Here is a 23,778-nt window from a genome sequence, read left to right as displayed (position 1 = left end):
TCAAGACAGGTGATGTCACAAGTTTAAAATGCATTGATACCATCATTACTGCCTTTCTATGTCTCTCTCTCCCTCCCCCTCTTGACAACACCTTGTTATTCCCCAAAACCTTATCTCACTCCTAATCTCAATCCATTTGTTGCATTGTCTTGACTGTCACATGTACATTCCAGGAGAGATATCTGAATATTTGAGAAGTAGAGCGCGACACTGGCAGTCTGGCTGACACCCAACTTGAAGTGCCCCTGACTTCACTCAAACACCCACATGGACAGCCACACATCCCCCCAGTGCTGCCCCTTCCAATTCAACTGTTGGATTTTCAAATCCAAACAACGAGAGGTCTTTTTTTTGTTGTTGTTGAGAGAACCAATCAAAGCTGAAGCCAAATTCTGTGCATATACTGCACTAACAACAGACTCCTGTCCAGACCAGTGTGTCACAGCTTTCCCTCACTGTGTACCATGTGAGTTGCATCAGCCAGGCTACAACACGAGCAGTCACTGTAGCCAATGTAATAACAAAACTACATTGAATTTATCAATCATAACTCTCAAGTAAATTGACATTCTTTATTGACGTCATGCTCTGGCTTAGTTTACAGTCATCATTGGTAGCAAACTCAGTAACCTGGGGCTATATTTGCCAACCAAGGATGAAATATTGTAGTACATTTTAGTTACAGACACTTTGTTAGTAATCTGAAAAGAATGACTAACAACACAGCCAAAATGTCATTCAAGTTAGGGAATTTGGAAAGTGGGTGGCTGATGTATCTGCATTGTGCCATGGGCTTAACAGTATGCTTTGTATTTGATGAAGTCTGAAACACTGTACTGAGGGTTTGACACTATCTGCCCTGACGATGACTCAGATTGTTGCAATGGATCATAAATAATAAGATGACTTCCAGTACGCATTGACATGCATCTTCAATTGGATCTGCAAATCTCAGCCGAGAACCATTTTTCTAATGAAAATCTCAGGGATGATTGATTCACTTGGCATATAATGGTATCTGCCTGGATTGCCTTGCTTCTATTTCAATATTTTGTTCTTTTAATTCTTCCCACAGTTCATATCAGTGAGTGGTGTAGGTTGCACTTGAATGGAAAAGGTGGAGACAACCAAGCTAGGACATAAACAAAACAAAAAACATTTAGCAGACACTTTTATCCAAAGCGACTTACAGTCATGTGTGAACACATTTTTACGTATGGGTGGTCCCGGGGATCGAACCCACTACCCTGGTGTTACAAGCACCATGCTCTACCAATTGAGCTACAGAGGACGACATAACGTTCTGAGAACCAAATATTTATCCAAGCTTGGTGAGAGCGTGGTTGTCCTATGGTTATTTAGCATACAACCTTCCCACAACTTTCTGGGAATGGTGCAGGATAGGTGCTTGGCTTTGGAACATTCTCAGAATTCTTAGTACAAAAAAACATTATTTTCTTGGTATTTCATTACTTTAACAGGTTTCCCAAAAGTTCTAAACATGGTTACATTTAATTAAAATTGTTTGTAATGTTGTAGGAACATTCTGCAACTGCCTTGACATTGGGAATGTTCTCAAATAGTTCAGAGAATGTTAAGAAACAACGTTCTTCTGTGGGAATTTCAGTACTTCAGCATAACGTTTCCTACAGGCAGGAACGTAACCAGGGTTTAATTTTTAGTGAAGTCAGGAAGGCCGGAAAGGAGGAAGGAATGCTTCTTTTAAAGCTGGCCAGTTTTTCTTCTGAAGAGAGCAAACATGCTTTTATTCAAATGGGAGTCAAGGAGTGTGAAGAGATTCCCCCAATCTATATATTTATCTATTCAGTTTGTCTATGTCAGATTGCAAATAAAGTGCCATTTTGGATGTATTTTGTGTGGAGCAGTTGTATTAGGTTGACTGGTTGTGCCGCTATGAGGACTACTCTGAAGTCAAGATTTTTGAGTTAGCTAAGCTGTACTGTTTCATTTTTCTTAAGGTCCCAGTTAGTCTTTCATTACTGTCATTGCCACAGGTACTGTATAACGTTCCTGGCAAAACTCATCTAACTTTCTGCCTTGCCAAATGGGCGTTCTTTTTACAGTATTACACAACTTTGAACCCACAACTTGCAACCCTCCGGCTGGGTGAAAAAGGAGGTGTGTTTATTATTTCTAGTTGAGGTGTGCCACTGAATAAATAGAGTGAGGATGGGAGGCTGAGCGTACAGGACGGAGAGGTGAAGACAGGTGCGGCTTCAAGGTAAGGATTCTGGCATTGATGCAAAGAGACATATGGCACAATATGGCCTGCTTTTAAGATATGACATGTATTAAGTGGCGCACATCTCATTGACTAGGCTGGGCTAAGAAGTTAGCTGTTTCACTGCAATTATGACAAATCATGTGATGGGAAGCCAGTGACTATTTATTTTCTTGTTTTCATGCTGCCTAGTAATTTACCAAGGTATGAATTGCAGAGAGTGTGAGGTTGGGGTATCGAACATACATTGTTTATGGACGTTGAAAATACTTTTCTGGATGTTGAAAATACATATTATTTTGGTAATTGTTTCTATGGCCAAATTTCAGCCATACATAATCACTTATATCTACATGTCAATGAAGAAAGAATTTTGTGCAAGTAAAAAAAGTGTTGATAGGGGACAGAATGCGGTCGGACCATCATATAATAGGCATATACATTACTCTTTCTGAATTCCCACGTGGACGAGGATATTGGAAATTTAATCAAAGCCCATTGGATGATAATTTATTTATAATTAGAACAAAGGAATTTATAACTGATTGTTTCCAACATAACATAGGTACAGCGAATCCCCTTATTGTATGGGACACCTTTAAATGTGCCTTTAGAGGCCATGCAATTTAGTACTCATCTCGAAAACAAAAGCAATTTAGGTCAAAAGAGTTTATACTAAGAAAGGAAATAGAAAGTCTAACAGAACAGATAGATGGCAATAAAAACTGTAACATAGAGGCTCAGAATAAATTAGAGGAAAAACAAAAAGAAATGGAGAAACTTATTCAAGAAAGATCAAGTGTAATATACTATAAAAATAAAGCAAACTGGATGGAATATGGGGAAAAATACACAAAATTATTTTTTAATCTTCAACATAGGAATGCTACCAAAAAGAACTTAATGAAACTGGTTACAATTGACGGAGTCACCCATAATTCACCAAATGATATTTTGAAGGAAGAAACAAAGTACTTTAAGCATATGTTTTATTTTCAGTCGCCTCCATCTCCTCTAACTGAAGCTAATTGTAGAGATTTTTTTTCTATTGATAATGTCAAATTAACAGCCACACAGAAAGATAAGTATTTGGTCACCTACAAACAAGCAAGATTTCTGGCTCTCACAGACCTGTAACTTCTTCTTTAAGAGGCTCCTCTGTCCTCCACTCGTTACCTGTATTAATGGCACCTGTTTGAACTTGTTATCAGTATAAAAGACACCTGTCCACAACCTCAAACGGTCACACTCCAAACTCCACTATGGCCAAGACCAAAGAGCTGTCAAAGGACACCAGAAACCAGAAACAAAATTGTAGACCTGCACCAGGCTGGGAAGACTGAATCTGCAATAGGTAAGCAGCTTGGTTTGAAGAAATCAACTGTGGGAGCAATTATTAGGAAATGGAAGACATACAAGACCACTGATAATCTCCCTCGATCTGGGGCTCCACGCAAGATCTCACCCCGTGGGGTCAAAATGATCACAAGAACGGTGAACAAAAATCCCAGAACCACACGGGGGGACCTAGTGAATGACCTGCAGAGAGCTGGGACCAAAGTAACAAAGCCTACCATCAGTAACACACTACGCCGCCAGGGACTCAAATCCTGCAGTGCCAGACGTGTCCCCCTGCTTAAGCCAGTACATGTCCAGGCCCGTCTGAAGTTTGCTAGAGTGCATTTGGATGATCCAGAAGAGGATTGGGAGAATGTCATATGGTCAGATGAAACCAAAATAGAACTTTTTGGTAAAAACTCAACTCGTCGTGTTTGGAGGACAAAGAATGCAGAGTTGCATCCAAAGAACACCATACCTACTGTGAAGCATGGGGGTGGAAACATCATGCTTTGGGGCTGTTTTTCTGCAAAAGGACCAGAACGACTGATCCGTGTAAAGGAAAGAATGAATGGGGCCATGTATCGTGAGATTTTGAGTGAAAACCTCCTTCCATCAGCAAGGGCATTGAAGATGAAACGTGGCTGGGTCTTTCAGCATGACAATGATCCCAAACACACCGCCCGGGCAATGAAGGAGTGGCTTCGTAAGAAGCATTTCAAGGTCCTGGTTTACCTATTTGCTTATGGTCTTGCCAACGCCTAGCAAACATTTTTTTAAATTATATGAGAAAAAAATATTCAATTTTATTTGGAACGGCAAGCCAGACAAAATTAAAAGAGCATATTTATATAATGAATATGAATTCGGAGGACAGAAATTATTAAATATTAAAGCATTAGACCTATCACTAAAAGCTTCAGTCATACAAAAGTTATACTTAAATCCGAACTGGTTCTCAAGCAAATTAGTAAGATTGTCTCACCCAATGTTCAAGAAAGGCCTATTTCCCTTTATTCAGATTACAACCTCTCACTTTCAGTTATTTGAAAAGGAAATAATCTCCCAAATGTCACTATTTCTAAAAGAAGCCATAGAAAGTTAGTTGCAATTTCAATTTAATCCTCCAGAAATGACAGAACAAATAATGCAACAAATATTGTGGTTAAATTCAAATATACTAATTGACAAAAAAACATTATTTTTTGACAGAATGTTTAAAAAAGGTGTAATCTTCGTAAATGATATCATCGGTAGGACTGGTGGAGTTATGTCGCACATGCAGCTAACAAAAACATATGGAAATGTCTGCTCTACCCAAAATTACAACCAAATAATTGCAGCCTTACCGCAAAAGTGGAAGAGGAAAGTGGAAGGGGGAGAAAGTAAGGAACTTGTCTGTCGGCCTTGCATTAAAGAACATAATTGGTTAAGGAAAACTGTGATAAATAAAAAAGTATATCAGTTCCACTTAAGGACCAAAGGATTGACAGCCGTCCCGTATAGATTGCAAAATAGTTGGGAAGAGATCTTTGACGTACCGATCCCATGGCATAGTGTTTATGAACTGACACGCAAAACGACACCGGATTCAAAAAATAGAATCTTTCAATTTAAATTATTATATAAAATTCTTGCTACCAATATAATGTTATTTATATGGGGGATACAATCTTCCCAGCTCTGCAGATTTTGCTGTGAAGAGACAGAATCATTAGATCATTTGTTTTGGTTCTGTCCATTTGTAGCTTGTTTTTGGACACAGGTCCAGGAATGGCTAAAGGATTGCAATATTTACCTGGAACTAACCTTGCAGATAGCATTACTGGGTGATCTGAAAAGTCATAGTCAATCAATCAATAATATAATAATACTTTTAGCAAAATTTTTTATTTTTAATTCACAATCTGTAGAAGCAATGAGAATAGAAAGGTTTAGAACTTTTGTAAAACATCACAGTACGGTTGAAATATATATGGCAAATAGAAATCCTATATGGGTGGTGTTAAGAGATAGATGGGAGGTATTGAATAGAGTTGAAGGATGGGACTAATAACAAAAAACAACAAATAATAACAAATATATCTAATAATGTAAGCATACTGTGTCCATAATAAGTATATAGGTTGTATGTTGGGAGCTTTTGGGAAAGAGCACAGTTAGAAAGATATGGCATATAGAAGCAAACCGGATGGACATCATGAAAATGATCGTAGAGGTTGAGAGTAGAAGAAGTTCAGGAGCAAAAAAATAAAAAAATAAAAAAATAAGAAAATTATAATATATATATATATATATATATATATACATTTACATTTTAGTCATTTAGCAGACGCTCTTATCCAGAGCGACTTACAGTTAGTGAATACATATTTTTTTATACTGGCCCCCCGTGGGAATCAAACCCACAACCCTGGCGTTGCAAACGCCATGCTCTATCAACTGAGCTACATCCCTACCGGCCATTCCCTCCCCTACCCTGGACGACGCTGGGCCAATTGTGCGCCGCCCATGAGTCTCCCGGTCGCGGCCGGCTGCGACAGAGCCTGGATTCGAACCAGGATCTCTAGTGGCACAGTTAGCACTGCGATGCAGTGCCTTAGACCACTGCGCCACTCAGGAGACTATATATATGTATATATATAATAGAATTATTGTAAAATTAACTCTGTCCATAAGGTGTAGATAGTAATTATAGACCGGAAGTAGAGGCCTGGGCATTGTTGTTCACTAATTTACTCCAAGTAGGGAAAGGATGGTGGGTTTGAAAAGTAATAAAGGGGAGTATATATACAGTGGGGAAAAAAGTATTTAGTCAGCCACCAATTGTGCAAGTTCTCCCACTTAAAAAGATGAGAGAGGCCTGTAATTTTCATCATAGGTACACGTCAACTATGACAGACAAATTGAGGAAAAAAATCCAGAAAATCCCATTGTAGGATTTTTAATGAATTTATTTGCAAATTATGGTGGAAAATAAGTATTTGGTCACCTACAAACAAGCAAGATTTCTGGCTCTCACAGACCTGTAACTTCTTCTTTCAGAGGCTCCTCTGTCCTCCACTCGTTACCTGTATTAATGGCACCTGTTTGAACTTGTTATCAGTATAAAATACACCTGTCCACAACCTCAAACAGTCACACTCCAAACTTCACAATGGCCAAGACCAAAGAGCTGTCAAAGGACACCAAAAACAAAATTGTAGACATGCACCAGGCTGGGAAGACTGAATCTGCAATAGGTAAGCAGCTTGGTTTGAAGAAATCAACTGTGGGAGCAATTATTAGGAAATGGAAGACATACAAGACCACTGATAATCTCCCTCGATCTGGGGCTCACGCAAAGATCTCACCCCGTGGGGTCAAAATGATCACAAGAACGGTGAGCAAAAATCCCAGAACCACACAGGGGGACCTAGTGAATGACCTGCAGAGAGCTGGGACCAAAGTAACAAAGCCAACCATCAGTAACACACTACGCCGCCAGGGACTCAAATCCTGCAGTGCGAGACGTGTCCCCCTGCTTAAGCCAGTACATGTCCAGGCCCGTCTGAAGTGCATTTGGATGATCCAGAAGAGGATTGGGGAGAATGTCATATGGTCAGATGAAACCAAAATATAACTTTTTTGGTAAAAACTCAACTCGTCATGTTTGGAGGACAAAGAATGCTGAGTTGCATCCAAAGAACACCATACCTACTGTGAAGCATGGGGTTGGAAACATCATGCTTTGGGGCTGTTTTTCTGCCAAAGGGACCAGGACGACTGATCCGTGTAAAGGAAAGAATGAATGGGGCCATGTATCGTGAGATTTTGAGTGAAAACCTCCTTCCATCAGCAAGGGCATTGAAGATGAAACGTGGCTGGGTCTTTCAGCATGACAATGATCCCAAACACACCGCCCGGGCAATAAAGGAGTGGCTTCGTAGAAAGCATTTCAAGGTCCTGGTTTACCTATTTGCTTATGGTCTTGCCAACGCCTAGCAAACATTTTTTTAAATTATATGAGAAAAAAATATTCAATTTTATTTGGACGGCAAGCCAGACAAAATTAAAAGAGCATATTTATATAATGAATATGAATTCGGAGGACAGAAATTATTAAATATTAAAGCATTAGACCTATCACTAAAAGCTTCAGTCATACAAAAGTTATACTTAAATCCGAACTGGTTCTCAAGCAAATTAGTAAGATTGTCTCACCCAATGTTCAAGAAAGGCCTATTTCCCTTTATTCAGATTACAACCTCTCACTTTCAGTTATTTGAAAAGGAAATAATCTCCCAAATGTCACTATTTCTAAAAGAAGCCATAGAAAGTTAGTTGCAATTTCAATTTAATCCTCCAGAAATGACAGAACAAATAATGCAACAAATATTGTGGTTAAATTCAAATATACTAATTGACAAAAAAACATTATTTTTTTGACAGAATGTTTAAAAAAGGTGTAATCTTCGTAAATGATATCATCGGTAGGACTGGTGGAGTTATGTCGCACATGCAGCTAACAAAAACATATGGAAATGTCTGCTCTACCCAAAATTACAACCAAATAATTGCAGCCTTACCCAAAAGTGGAAGAGGAAAGTGGAAGGGGGAAAGTAAGGAACTTGTCTGTCGGCCTTGCATTAAAGAACATAATTGGTTAAGGAAAACTGTGATAAATAAAAAGTATATCAGTTCCACTTAAGGACCAAAGGATTGACAGCCGTCCGTTATAGATTGCAAAATAGTTGGGAAGAGATCTTTGACGTACCGATCCCATGGCATAGTGTTTATGAACCGACACGCAAAACGACACCGGATTCAAAAATAGAATCTTTCAATTTAAATTATTATATAAAATTCTTGCTACCAATATAATGTTATTTATATGGGGGATACAATCTTCCCAGCTCTGCAGATTTTGCTGTGAAGAGACAGAATCATTAGATCATTTGTTTTGGTTCTGTCCATTTGTAGCTTGTTTTTGGACACAGGTCCAGGAATGGCTAAAGGATTGCAATATTTACCTGGAACTAACCTTGCAGATAGCATTACTGGGTGATCTGAAAAGTCATAGTCAATCAATCAATAATATAATAATACTTTTAGCAATTTTTTTTATTTTTAATTCACAATCTGTAGAAGCAATGAGAATAGAAAGGTTTAGAACTTTTGTAAAACATCACAGTACGGTTGAAATATATATGGCAAATAGAAATCCTATATGGGTGGTGTTAAGAGATAGATGGGAGGTATTGAATAGAGTTGAAGGATGGGACTAATAACAAAAAACAACAAATAATAACAAATATATCTAATAATGTAAGCATACTGTGTCCATAATAAGTATATAGGTTGTATGTTGGGAGCTTTTGGGAAAGAGCACAGTTAGAAAGATATGGCATATAGAAGCAAACTGGATGGACATCATGAAAATGATCGTAGAGGTTGAGAGTAGAAGAAGTTCAGGAGCAAAAAAATAAAAAAATAAAAAATAAAAAATAATAATATATATATATATTAGAATTATTGTAAAATTAACTCTGTCCATAAGGTGTAGATAGTAATTATAGACCGGAAGTAGAGGCCCGGGCATTGTTGTTCACTAATTTACTCCAAGTAGGGAAAGGATGGTGGGTTTGAAAAGTAATAAAGGGGAGTATATACAGTGGGGAAAAAAGTATTTAGTCAGCCACCAATTGTGCAAGTTCTCCCACTTAAAAAAGATGAGAGAGGCCTGTAATTTTCATCATAGGTACACGTCAACTATGACAGACAAATTGAGGAAAAAAAATCCAGAAAATCCCATTGTAGGATTTTTTAATGAATTTATTTGCAAATTATGGTGGAAAATAAGTATTTGGTCACCTACAAACAAGCAAGATTTCTGGCTCTCACAGACCTGTAACTTCTTCTTTCAGAGGCTCCTCTGTCCTCCACTCGTTACCTGTATTAATGGCACCTGTTTGAACTTGTTATCAGTATAAAATACACCTGTCCACAACCTCAAACAGTCACACTCCAAACTTCACAATGGCCAAGACCAAAGAGCTGTCAAAGGACACCAAAAACAAAATTGTAGACATGCACCAGGCTGGGAAGACTGAATCTGCAATAGGTAAGCAGCTTGGTTTGAAGAAATCAACTGTGGGAGCAATTGTTAGGAAATGGAAGACATACAAGACCACTGATAATCTCCCTCGATCTGAGGCTCACGCAAGATCTCACCCCGTGGGGGTCAAAATGATCACAAGAACGGTGAGCAAAAATCCCAGAACCACACAGGGGGACCTAGTGAATGACCTGCAGAGAGCTGGGACCAAAGTAACAAAGCCAACCATCAGTAACACACTACGCCGCCAGGGACTCAAATCCTGCAGTGCGAGACGTGTCCCCCTGCTTAAGCCAGTACATGTCCAGGCCCGTCTGAAGTGCATTTGGATGATCCAGAAGAGGATTGGGAGAATGTCATATGGTCAGATGAAACCAAAATATAACTTTTTGGTAAAAACTCAACTGCGTCATGTTTGGAGGACAAAGAATGCTGGTTGCATCCAAGAACACCATACCTACTGTGAAGCATGGGGTTGGAAACATCATGCTTTGGGGCCTGTTTTTCTGCAAAGGGACCAGGGCGACTGATCCGTGTAAAGGAAAGAATGAATGGGGCCATGTATCGTGAGATTTTTGAGTGAAAACCTCCTTCCATCAGCAAGGGCATTGAAGATGAAACGTGGCTGGGTCTTTCAGCATGACAATGATCCCAAACACACCGCCCGGGCAATGAAGGAGTGGCTTCGTAAGAAGCATTTCAAGGTCCTGGTTTACCTATTTGCTTATGGTCTTGCCAACGCCTAGAAACTTTTTTTAAATTATATGAGAAAAAAATATTCAATTTTATTTGGAGCGGCCCAAAATTAGAGCATATTTATATAATAATATATTCGGAGGACAAAATTATTAAATATTAAAGCATTAGACCTATCACTAAAAGCTTCAGTCATACAAAGTTATACTTAAATCCGAACTGGTTCTCAACCAAATTAGTAAGATTGTCTCACCAATGTTCAAGAAGGCCTATTTCCCTTTATTCAATTACAACCTCTCACTTTCAGTTATTTGAAAAGGAAATAATCTCCCAAATGTCACTATTTCTAAAAGAAGCCATAGAGAGTTATTGCAATTTCAATTTAATCCTCCAAAATACAGAACAAATAATGCAACAATATTGTGGTTAAATTCAAATATACTAATTACAAAAAAACCATTATTTTTGACAGATGTTTTTAAAAAAGGTTAATCTTCGTAAATATATCATCTAGGACTGGTGGAGTTATATCGCACATCAGCTAACAAAAACATATGGAAATGTCTGCTCTACCCAAAATTACACCATAATTGCACCTTACCTAAAAGTGGAAGAGGAAAGTGGAAGGGGGAGAAAGTAAGGAACTTGTCTGTCGGCCTTGCATTAAAGAACATAATTGGTTAAGGAAAACTGTGATAAATAAAAAAGTATATCAGTTCCCCTTAAGGACCAAAGGATTACCCGTCCATTATAGATTGCAAAATAGTTGGGAAATCTTTGGCGTACCGATCCCATGGCATAGTGTTTATGAGCTGACCATAAAAAGCGACTCGGATTCAAAAAATAGAATCTTTCAATTTAAATTATTATATAAAATTCTTGCTACCAATATAATGTTATTTATATGGGGGATACAATCTTCCCAGCTCTGCAGATTTTTGCTGTGAAGAGACAGAATCATTAGATCATTTTTTTGGTTCTGTCCATTTGTGCTTGTTTTTGGACCAGGTCCAGGAATGGCTAAAGGATTGCAATATTTACCTCTCCTTGCAGATAGCATTACTGGGTGATCTGAAATCATATCAATCAATCAATAATTAATAATACTTTTAGCAATTTTTTTATTTTAATTCACAATCTGTAGAAGCAATGAGAATAGAAAGGTTTAGAACTTTTGTAAAACATCACAGTACGGTTGAAATATATATGGCAAATAGAAATCCTATATGGGTGGTGTTAAGAGATAGATGGGAGGTATTGAATAGAGTTGAAGGATGGGACTAATAACAAAAAAACAACAAATAATAACAAATATATCTAATAATGTATGCATACTGTGTCCATAATAATATATAGGTTGTATGTTGGGAGCTTTTGGGAAAGAGCACAGTTAGAAAGATATGGCATATAGAAGCAAACCGGATGGACATCATGAAAATGATCGTAGAGGTTGAGAGTAGAAGAAGTTCAGGAGCAAAAAAATAAAAAAATAAAAAATAAAATATATATATATTATTAGAATTATTGTAAAATTAACTCTGTCCATAAGGTGTAGATAGTAATTATAGACCGGAAGTAGAGGCCCTGGGCATTGTTGTTCACTAATTTACTCCAAGTAGGGAAAGGATGGTGGGTTTGAAAAGTAATAAAGGGGAGTATATATACAGTGGGGAAAAAAAGTATTTAGTCAGCCACCAATTGTGCAAGTTCTCCCACTTAAAAAGATGAGAGAGGCCTGTAATTTTCATCATAGGTACACGTCAACTATGACAGACAAATTGAGGAAAAAAAATCCAGAAAATCCCATTGTAGGATTTTTAATGAATTTATTTGCAAATTATGGTGGAAAATAAGTATTTGGTCACCTACAAACAAGCAAGATTTCTGGCTCTCACAGACCTGTAACTTCTTCTTTCAGAGGCTCCTCTGTCCCTCCACTCGTTACCTGTATTAATGGCACCTGTTTGAACTTGTTATCAGTATAAAATACACCTGTCCACAACCTCAAACAGTCACACTCCAAACTTCACAATGGCCAAGACCAAAGAGCTGTCAAAGGACACCAAAAACAAAATTGTAGACATGCACCAGGCTGGGAAGACTGAATCTGCAATAGGTAAGCAGCTTGGTTTGAAGAAATCAACTGTGGGAGCAATTATTAGGAAATGGAAGACATACAAGACCACTGATAATCTCCCTCGATCTGGGGCTCCACGCAAGATCTCACCCCGTGGGAGTCAAAATGATCACAAGAACGGTGAGCAAAAATCCCAGAACCACACAGGGGGGACCTAGTGAATGACCTGCAGAGAGCTGGGACCAAAGTAACAAAGCCAACCATCAGTAACACACTACGCCGCCAGGGACTCAAATCCTGCAGTGCGAGGCGTGTCCCCCTGCTTAAGCCAGTACATGTCCAGGCCCGTCTGAAAGTGCATTTGGATGATCCAGAAGAGGATTGGGAGAATGTCATATGGTCAGATGAAACCAAAATATAACTTTTTGGTAAAAACTCAACTCGTCATGTTTGGAGGACAAAGAATGCTGAGTTGCATCCAAAGAACACCATACCTACTGTGAAGCATGGGGTTGGAAACATCATGCTTTGGGGCTGTTTTTCTGCAAAGGGACCAGGACGACTGATCCGTGTAAAGGAAAGAATGAATGGGGCCATGTATCGTGAGATTTTGAGTGAAAACCTCCTTCCATCAGCAAGGGCATTGAAGATGAAACGTGGCTGGGTCTTTCAGCATGACAATGATCCCAAACACACCGCCCGGGCAATAAAGGAGTGGCTTCGTAAGAAGCATTTCAAGGTCCTGGTTTACCTATTTGCTTATGGTCTTGCCAACGCCTAGCAAACTTTTTTTTAAATTATATGAGAAAAAAATATTCAATTTTATTTGAACGGCAAGCCAGACAAAATTAAAAGAGCATATTTATATAATGAATATGAATTCGGAGGACAGAAATTATTAAATATTAAAGCATTAGACCTATCACTAAAAGCTTCAGTCATACAAAAGTTATACTTAAATCCGAACTGGTTCTCAAGCAAATTAGTAAGATTGTCTCACCCAATGTTCAAGAAAGGCCTATTTCCCTTTATTCAGATTACAACCTCTCACTTTCAGTTATTTGAAAAGGAAATAATCTCCCAAATGTCACTATTTCTAAAAGAAGCCATAGAAAGTTAGTTGCAATTTCAATTTAATCCTCCAGAAATGACAGAACAAATAATGCAACAAATATTGTGGTTAAATTCAAATATACTAATTGACAAAAAAACATTATTTTTTGACAGAATGTTTAAAAAAGGTGTAATCTTCGTAAATGATATCATCGGTAGGACTGGTGGGTTATGTCGCACATGCAGCTAACAAAAACATATGGAAATGTCTGCTCTACCCAAAATTACAACCAAATAATTGCAGCCTTACCGCAAAAGTGGAAGAGGAAAGTGGAAGGGGGAGAAAGTAAGGAACTTGTCTGTCGGCCTTGCATTAAAGAACATAATTGGTTAAGGAAAACTGTGATAAATAAAAAAGTATATCAGTTCCACTTAAGGACCAAAGGATTGACAGCCGTCCCAGTATAGATTGCAAAATAGTTGGGAAGAGATCTTTGACGTGCCGATCCCATGGCATAGTGTTTATGAACTGACACGCAAAAACGACACGGATTCAAAAAATAGAATCTTTCAATTTAAATTATTATATAAAATTCTTGCTACCAATATAATGTTATTTATATGGGGGATTCAATCTTCCCAGCTCTGCAGATTTTGCTGTGAAGAGACAGAATCATTAGATCATTTGTTTTGGTTCTGTCCATTTGTAGCTTGTTTTTGGACACAGGTCCAGGAATGGCTAAAGGATTGCAATATTTACCTGGAACTAACCTTGCAGATAGCATTACTGGGTGATCTGAAAAGTCATAGTCAATCAATCAATAATATAATAATACTTTTAGCAAATTTTTTTTATTTTTAATTCACAATCTGTAGAAGCAATGAGAATAGAAAGGTTTAGAACTTTTTGTAAAACATCACAGTACGGTTGAAATATATATGGCAAATAGAAATCCTATATGGGTGGTGTTAAGAGATAGATGGGAGGTATTGAATAGAGTTGAAGGATGGGACTAATAACAAAAAACAACAAATAATAACAAATATATCTAATAATGTAAGCATACTGTGTCCATAATAAGTATATAGGTTGTATGTTGGGAGCTTTTGGGAAAGAGCACAGTTAGAAAGATATGGCATATAGAAGCAAACCGGATGGACATCATGAAAATGATCGTAGAGGTTGAGAGTAGAAGAAGTTCAGGAGCAAAAAAATAAAAAAATAAAAAAATAAAAAAATAATAATATATATATATATTAGAATTATTGTAAAATTAACTCTGTCCATAAGGTGTAGATAGTAATTATAGACCGGAAGTAGAGGCCCGGGCATTGTTGTTCACTAATTTACTCCAAGTAGGGAAAGGATGGTGGGTTTGAAAAGTAATAAAGGGGAGTATATATACAGTGGGGAAAAAAAGTATTTAGTCAGCCACCAATTGTGCAAGTTCTCCCACTTAAAAAGATGAGAGAGGCCTGTAATTTTCATCATAGGTACACGTCAACTATGACAGACAAATTGAGGAAAAAAAATCCAGAAAATCCCATTGTAGGATTTTTAATGAATTTATTTGCAAATTATGGTGGAAAATAAGTATTTGGTCACCTACAAACAAGCAAGATTTCTGGCTCTCACAGACCTGTAACTTCTTCTTTCAGAGGCTCCTCTGTCCTCCACTCGTTACCTGTATTAATGGCACCTGTTTGAACTTGTTATCAGTATAAAATACACCTGTCCACAACCTCAAACAGTCACACTCCAAACTTCACAATGGCCAAGACCAAAGAGCTGTCAAAGGACACCAAAAACAAAATTGTAGACATGCACCAGGCTGGGAAGACTGAATCTGCAATAGGTAAGCAGCTTGGTTTGAAGAAATCAACTGTGGGAGCAATTATTAGGAAATGGAAGACATACAAGACCACTGATAATCTCCCTCGATCTGGGGCTCCACGCAAGATCTCACCCCGTGGGGTCAAAATGATCACAAGAACGGTGAGCAAAAATCCCAGAACCACACAGGGGGACCTAGTGAATGACCTGCAGAGAGCTGGGACCAAAGTAACAAAGCCAACCATCAGTAACACACTACGCCGCCAGGGACTCAAATCCTGCAGTGCGAGACGTGTCCCCCCTGCTTAAGCCAGTACATGTCCAGGCCCGTCTGAAGTGCATTTGGATGATCCAGAAGAGGATTGGGAGAATGTCATATGGTCAGATGAAACCAAAATATAACTTTTTGGTAAAAACTCAACTCGTCATGTTTGGAGGACAAAGAATGCTGAGTTGCATCCAAGAACACCATACCTACTGTGAAGCATGGGGTTGGAAACATCATGCTTTGGGGCTGTTTTTCTGCAAAGGGACCAGGACGACTGATCCGTGTAAAGGAAAGAATGAATGGGGCCATGTATCGTGAGATTTTGAGTGAAACCCTCCTTCCATCAGCAAGGGCATTGAAGATGAAACGTGGCTGGGTCTTTCAGCATGACAATGATCCCAAACACACCGCCCGGGCAACGAAGGAGTGGCTTCGTAAGAAGCATTTCAAGGTCCTGGAGTGGCCTAGCCAGTCTCCAGATCTCAACCCCCATAGAAAATCTTTGGAGGGAGGTGAAAGTCTGTGTTGCCCAGCGACAGCCCCAAAACATCACTGCTCTAGAGGAGATCTGCATGGAGGAATGGGCCAAAATACCAGCAACAGTGTGTGAAAACCTTGTGAAGACTTACAGAAAACGTTTGACCTGTGTCATTGCCAACAAAGGGTTTATAACAAAGTATTGAGAAACTTTTGTTATTGACCAAATACTTATTTTCCACCATCATATGCCAATAAATTCATTAAAAAATCCTACAATGTGATTTTCTGGATTTTTTTTCCTCATTTTGTCTGTCATAGTTGACGTGTACCTATGATGAAAATTACAGGCCTCTCTCATCTTTTTAAGTGGGAGAACTTGCACAATTGGTGGCTGACTAAATACTTTTTTTCCCCACTGTATATATAAAACAAAAAAACATGGGGGATTGGAAGTGATGCAGACAATTAAATTGATAGAAGATACAATCTCTCTGCAATATTAAGCTGATCCACCCCCACCCCCCAAAAAAAAAATAACAAAAAATAAAAATAATAATAATAATAAAAATAAAAATAAGATTTATGTGCATGTTCAAAAGCTACATTTCCAATTAAAATAGGATTTCAGTATGGAATAAAAAATTTGATTGCAGTAGGCCTATGGAATATTTGTAATTGCTCCCATCTGTCACTTGCACTTATCAAAAGCATCAGAACTGGCAGTGGCCATCTGCAAAGTTCTGAAGAACCAACATAACACTTCTACAACATTCTCAGTAACAGTTAACAATCAGAATTCATCCCTATAGTTTCAACATTACATAATTTATTCTACCTCCGACCGGAAATAATTAACTCCGGAATTCATTCATAAATAAAAGAGATAGTAAATGGAGCAAAATAAGAAAGGAACATTTGCTCCTGGAGCTGCATATACGTTTATAAACATTCGTGAGGCAACTCAAAACAACCATTTGCATCAGTGAAAACAGTCAAACAAAAATGCATGTCTATTTACTCACGTTTGCTTCTTGGATGCACACAAAGTAAACTGAAAGGATTCAGTTTTACTGGAGAACCTGACAGATATCCAACAACAGGTGAAGGTGGAGTTTAATGCCAGCCTTTCCCGACATACATTTTGGTCGCACTCCCCTGGTCAGATGTTGCATGCATCAACCAATGGTTTCATTCCATGTCAAAGACTGTGTCATCGACTGACAGATTGCTATAACATATGTGGTTAGTTGGTACGTAAAAATCCTATTTGGGTCAAATTAAGATCTTACATTTATTTTTTTATTTTTTATTTAACCTTTATTTAACCAGGTAAGCCAGTTGAGAACAAGTTCTCATTTACAACTGCAACCTGGCCAAGATAAAGCAAAGCAGTGCAATAAAAACAACAAAACAGAGTTACATATGGGGTAAAAAAATATAAGGTCAAAAAACAATATATACAACAGAAAATATATATACAGTGTGTGCGAATGTAGCAAGTTATGGAGGTAAGGCAATAAATGGGCTATAGTGCAAAATAATTACAATTAGTATTAACACTGGAATGCTAGATGTGCAAGAGATGATGTGCAAATAGAGATACTGGGGTGCAAAAGAGCAAAATAAATAACAATATAGGGATGAGGTAGTTGGGTGGGCTAATTTCAGATGGGCTGTGTAGAGGTCCAGTGATCGGTAAGGTGCTCTGACAACTGATGCTTAAAGTTAGTGAGGGAGATAAGAGTCTCCAGCTTCAGAGATTTTTGCAATTCGTTCCAGTCATTGGCAGCAGAGAACTGGAAGGAATGGCGGCCAAAGGAGGTGTTGGCTTTGGGGATGACCAGTGAGATATACCTGCTGGAGCGCAGACTACGGGTGGGTGCTGCTATGGTGACCAATGAACTAAGATAAGGTGGGGATTTGCCTAGCAGTGATTTATAGATGGCCTGGAGCCAGTGGGTTTGACGACGAACATGTAGTGAGGACCAGCCAACAAGAGCGTACAGGTCACAGTGGTGGGTAGTGTATGGGGCTTTGGAGACAAACTGGATGGCACTGTGATAGACTACATACAATTTGCTGAGTAGAGTGTTGGAGGCTATTTTGTAAATGACATCGCCGAAGTCAAGGATCGGTAGGATAGTCAGTATTACGAGGGCATGTTTGGCAGCATGAGTGAAGGAGGCTTTGTTGCGAAATAGGAAGCCGATTCTAGATTTAACTTTGGATTGGAGATGCTTAATGTGAGTCTGGAAGGAGAGTTTACAGTCTAACCAGACACCTCCGATTTGACACATTGAACTCTATCTGAGAAGTAGTTGGTGAACCAGGCGAGGCAGTCATTTGAGAAACCAAGGCTATTTAGTCTGCCAATAAGAATGCGATGGTTGACAGAGTCGAAAGCCTTGCCCAGGTCGATGAAGACGGCTGCACAGTACTGTCTATTATCGATCGCGGTTACAATATCGTTTAGGACCTTGAGCGTGGCTGAAGTGCACCCATGACCAGCTCTGAAACCGGATTGCATAGCGGAGAAGGTACGGTGGGATTCGAAATGGTCGGTGATCAGTTTTTTTAACTTGGCTTTCAAATACTTTCGAAAGGCAGGGCAGGATGGATATAGGTCTGTAACAGTTTGGATCTAGAGTGTCACCCCCTTTGAAGAGGGGGATGACCGCGGCAGCTTTCCAATCTCTGGGGATCTCAGACGTTACGAAAGAGAGGTTGAACAGGCTAGTAATAGGGGTTGCGACAATTTCGGCGGCTAGTTTTAGAAAGAAAGGGTCCAGATTGTCTAGCCCAGCTGATTTGTAGGGGTCCAGATTTTGCAGCTCTTTCAGAACATCAGCTGTCTGAATTTGTGTGAAGGAGAAGCGGAGCGGGGGGGGCATGGGCAAGTTGCCGCGGATGGTGCAGAGTTGGTGGCCGGGGTAGTGGTAGCCAGGTGGCTACATCTGTACCAGGACACCGGGGTTAACACCCCAACTCGATATGACTGTGACATTGTATGTGGTTGTTTATCTATCTTAGTTGAATGCACCGACTGTAAGTCACTTTGGACAAGAGTGTGTTCTAAATGACCAAAATGTAAAAATTAACACTTTCAAAGCACACTGGGTATTATTCTAATGTGCTCCGCCCCCAAACAAGACCAAATTTGGTCAGTCTGGACCAAATCTGAACCAATCATAGATGTCTATGTTTCACAGGTTTAGACAGCACAGTACAGTACAGCACAGTATAGTAGAGCATAGTAGAGTACAGTAGTGTCCAAACTTGTGAAATATCGATGTCTATGTTTGGGTAAAATCAAGGCCAGTATGGACTGGACCAAATCGTAACCAATTATAGATGTCTATGTTTGTGGACGTTGAAATCAAGGGCCGGTCAAGACCGGACCAAAACCTCCTTCTGTGGATGTTGAAATCAAGGCCAGGACGGACTGACCAAATTTTAACCACTTTTCTATGTGCATTGATGTCCGGCGTCGGTCGGTGCTCAGTGGGCTCTCCATTCATAATTGCCTTTATCTCGCTTTCAGATGAATCGACTTGTGGTTATCGTTGCGACACTCTTTGTCCCCACTGCATACAGTGCTGCAGGTGGTTGTAAGTGATTATTTTATTATTTTGTTGGCCTGTGACTCTTCTATCCATTTTGTGACTCTGCATAACTTTTCCCTTCTTCAATTTTAACAGTGTGGTGTTACCATGATCCTAGTTGTGGTAAGTATTGGTTTTACCCCCTGGTTACGTTGGAATTTCTATTCATAATTTGAAGTGATTGTGATGCCAGTGTATAATAGACTATAGAATTGATGTATTAGCATATTATATTACCCTTATAAAACTATGGTACATTGACACCATGGTATGATTGATTCCATGTTAAGATGACACCACTTGGTCCACCATTGCCAGTGAACATTGCAATGGATCCCGTCAGTCTCCCATCAACATCGTCTCTGCATCGGCAGTGGGCGACACAACCCTGACTGCCTTCACCTTCACCAAATACGGAGACAACTCTACAATGAAGACTATCAAGAACACAGGCAACACTGGTGAGGAGAATGGATGGATGCCTTGCCTTCTCAATCCATACACACAAAGTCCCCACTTGAGGATAATGTAAAAACCAAACCAGGAACCCTAATGTGAGAAATGGAACCAATTCCTCTTTTTTCTTTCCTCCTCTCTTTCTTTCAGTCAAAGTGGAGCTTATGAGTGGCGTCCAGGTTGCAGGTGGGGCCCTGTTTGAGGCCTATGACAGCCTGCAGTTTCACCTCCACTGGGGCAACGGTACCTCAGTCCCTGGGTCGGAGCACACAGTGGATGGAACCCGCTACCCCATGGAGGTATGGGAAGGTTCAACACAACATTGCTGTGTTCCGATTCTCTACCCTTCTCCAGAAGTGTGCCCTCATTCACTCCCCCTTTCATGGATTGATGCAAGCATGGCTGGAGGGAGTTTCCACCATATTCCAAACACTAATCCATTCCTTTTAAAGTTATGAGTGGAAGTGTATTAGTACACTTTGGGAGAAGGGTAGAGAATCTGAATGTAGCCCATGTCACATGGGGTGACACTTCTCATACTGATGCACATATAACATACTGCAATGGATCAATGTCAAGGTCTTCATTTAGCCAAACAGCAGCCCCGCCACTTGGTTTACTATAAAGCTGACGGATGGGGAATTGTAACCACTCTCAAATTCATAGATGCAATAGTGCAATAGTCTGACTGTTGTACTGAGCTCATGAGGCATTTATAAGTTCTGTTCCTCAAGAATCAGTGGGCATATACCATTAATTGAAATTACCCTTGAACAGCTGTAAATATGGCAGATTGTAGGCTACCTTTTTAAATGTATCATTCCAACGTTTGTATTTTCCAATGGATTCAGATAACTTTTTAGACCAACTGTTATGCTTTACCTTTCAGTTGCACATAGTAAATGCCAAGTCTTCGCACAACGGTAACACGACCTCGGCCATTGCAGACAGCACGGGACTCGCTGCTCTTGGCTTCTTCATAGAGGTGAGCGGATGCTTAACCTTCCTAGAAATGTTATCAATTTTTCCATAGTAGATTGGCATTTAAATGTTTTATTGCAGTTTTTTATGACTGAAGTCTTTGTTTTCAAACAGGCCATGCCGGGTAATGCAACTGGTTCACCAGCAGCCTGGAATACTCTGACATCCTACTTGGCCAACATCACACTAAAAGGTGAGAGCAGAAATTTGACTGGCTCTGATTTGATCAAGAACTAGTTTCTCAAAATAAAGTTTGGAAGAGGATTTGGGATTAGTTTTTCTCTTTTGAATTCAAAATAAGTAATTTTCTTGTTCCATTTCAGTAGCATATGATTTTAGTATAAATTGTATCTCTCTCTCTTCCTCAAGATGAGCATGTAAACATTACTCATGCTATTTCATTGGATGAGCTCCTGGAAGGGGTGGACCGTACCAAATACTACCGTTACCTTGGCTCCCTGACCACTCCAAATTGCAATGAGGCTGTGGTTTGGACCGTGTTCAAGGACCCTATCAAAGTCAGCAAGGACTTGGTGAGTTTGTGCAACAATTTCATAATAAACTGAACACCATTTCTACTTACCAGAAAAATAACATTCCTCCGACATGAAACATGGACTACATTCAAATATCTTTAAGTGCAGGCTCCATTCCTTATCCATTCTGCTTTTGAAACATTATATAAGTAATGATTCAGAAATATTACCCAACATGGTCTTAGTAAGGGATTCGACAGAAAGGGAGAATATATACTATCATTTGGGGTGGTACAACAAAAGAGATTGTGATATATTAATTGGCTCTGCAACAAGTCATGAACATACAGATCCCATATCTCAAATTGAGGCAGTTTCACACAGCAGGAAATAGACCTGCAGCAAAAGGAAATATGGATTGTTATGTGTATTATAATTAAAGGAAATTTTTTATAAGGGCTGCAAAAAAAATTGTTAGGGCAAATCAAGTCAGAAATGTTAATGTGGAGATTAAACTTTAGAAGCCTTTTTAAACCTTGAGTACACTAAAAGTTAGCATTTCGCTCTGTGCAGGAAAATTCATATGTACGGCATATGTACACACATTTCAGGAATTTCTTATTTTCATCAAATTTTTTTCCAAAATGCAATGACATGCCTTAAAGTTATTTTTGTGATCTATTTATGTATTTACTTGGAGAGCAATTGCCTCAAAGTTTAGTTGATTTCACATTACTTGGCAGCTCAACTAAAACTAGATGTTGAACTGACGTCTATGCCCAGTGGGTAAAGCCATTGGGCCAGCACTTATGTCTTTGCAATTAATTAACCTTCTCCACTCAGATTGATCTGTTCAGCACAACAGTGCACATTGACCACAACACCACCTCTGCCTTGATGACCAACACCTTCAGGAACATCCAGCCTGTCAACGACTGGGTGGTGACAACCCAGGGCCGCACAGCGTCGGGAGCCTCCACAACGTGCTCCTCTCTGGGCCTTATGGCCCTGGCCTGCATGCTGCTGAGGGTTTAGTGTCGGAAAGTAACGCCTCACCTGAAGTGCACTTCCATATCTCCATGAACCCTCAAGCTACCAACATATATATCTTACATCGATTACCAAAAGGGGTCATCTTGACCCCAAGGAGAAACTATTGGAAAAAGCAACAATCATAGCGAAATGTGTTAACTTATTTATCTTCAAAACAGAATTATTTATAAATGTAATTAATGTTATCTGAAATAAAATGACCTAAACCGACTGTTATTTTAGCAAAAATAAAAAATACATGTGTCCTTTACATAATGTGCAGCTTGAGTACAATCCACCTTAGTACTAAAACACATATCTACCATCATTTGATTAAAGTATCATTTAGTTTTCAGAATTTTGAAGTAGATATTAGTGTTGTCATATTAATGTGGTAGAAATGAATGCCATTTAAAGGGGCAGTACACAAACATTCAACATAATACATTTTACAGACAAAAGTAATTCAATTCACTTTTAAAAGTGATCCTGATAGACATTGACCAAAGATATGGCTTAGTTTTTTTTTGTTTTATTAGCTTTGCTGTTGGTGAAACAATGGGAGTGGTAGGGGCCATGGCAACATGCTTGAAAATACATGCCAGAATCCTCTAAGTCACTTCAAATCAAATGGTATAGCACCCACAATGTCATTACAAGTTGCACATACATAATACTGGAGAATATTAAAAGGAATTCAGGTATTCATATAACATTTTCAGTAGAATAGAAAAATATCTGAGAATACACACCAATACACACACTGTGTACATTCAGAGTGTAGCTGGTTTCTGTATTACAGTTCCTCCAAATATTCATACCACCGACAGACTTTTATGAGTTGGTTTGATTGCAACTAAGCATACATCTAAGGTAGTTTTGATTTTGATGGGGATGTTTTATTATTATGCTAACTCTATTTCTACGGGGCTGTGGAAATCGACTCTAGGGGGTTAAGCAGTATAATCCAGCCAACCACCTGCAGCTGTATGCAAGGTTCTTTATATCAAGTAGCCAGCAAAGACGGCAACGTAGCCTATTGACCACACCTGACGCCATCATAACAAACTAAAATGGGGCATGGTACTGGCATGTAAACGTATACTATCTTCGTCCATACAGCAAGCTGGGTTCTCGCACAGACAG

The 23,778-nt window shown here is 39.1% G+C and overlaps 1 protein-coding gene across 1 annotated transcript; it reads left to right on the top strand.

The window, feature by feature from the left end:
- The first annotated feature begins 2,213 nt into the window (after nucleotides 1-2,213).
- On the top strand, nucleotides 2,214-22,903 carry LOC121535542 (carbonic anhydrase 4-like). Its single transcript, XM_045206093.1, has 9 exons — nucleotides 2,214-2,242; nucleotides 19,627-19,693; nucleotides 19,784-19,810; nucleotides 19,978-20,148; nucleotides 20,294-20,442; nucleotides 21,033-21,128; nucleotides 21,239-21,317; nucleotides 21,494-21,657; nucleotides 22,444-22,903. The coding sequence occupies exons 2-9, from the start codon at nucleotides 19,627-19,629 to the stop codon at nucleotides 22,633-22,635; spliced, it is 945 nt and encodes a 314-aa protein (XP_045062028.1). The 5' UTR covers nucleotides 2,214-2,242; the 3' UTR covers nucleotides 22,636-22,903.
- Nucleotides 22,904-23,778: the final 875 nt, after the last annotated feature.

This window comes from Coregonus clupeaformis, chromosome 21 (genome assembly GCF_020615455.1).
Source record: "Coregonus clupeaformis isolate EN_2021a chromosome 21, ASM2061545v1, whole genome shotgun sequence".
NCBI lineage: Eukaryota > Metazoa > Chordata > Actinopteri > Salmoniformes > Salmonidae > Coregonus > Coregonus clupeaformis.
This window is presented reverse-complemented; position numbering and strand designations above follow the sequence as displayed.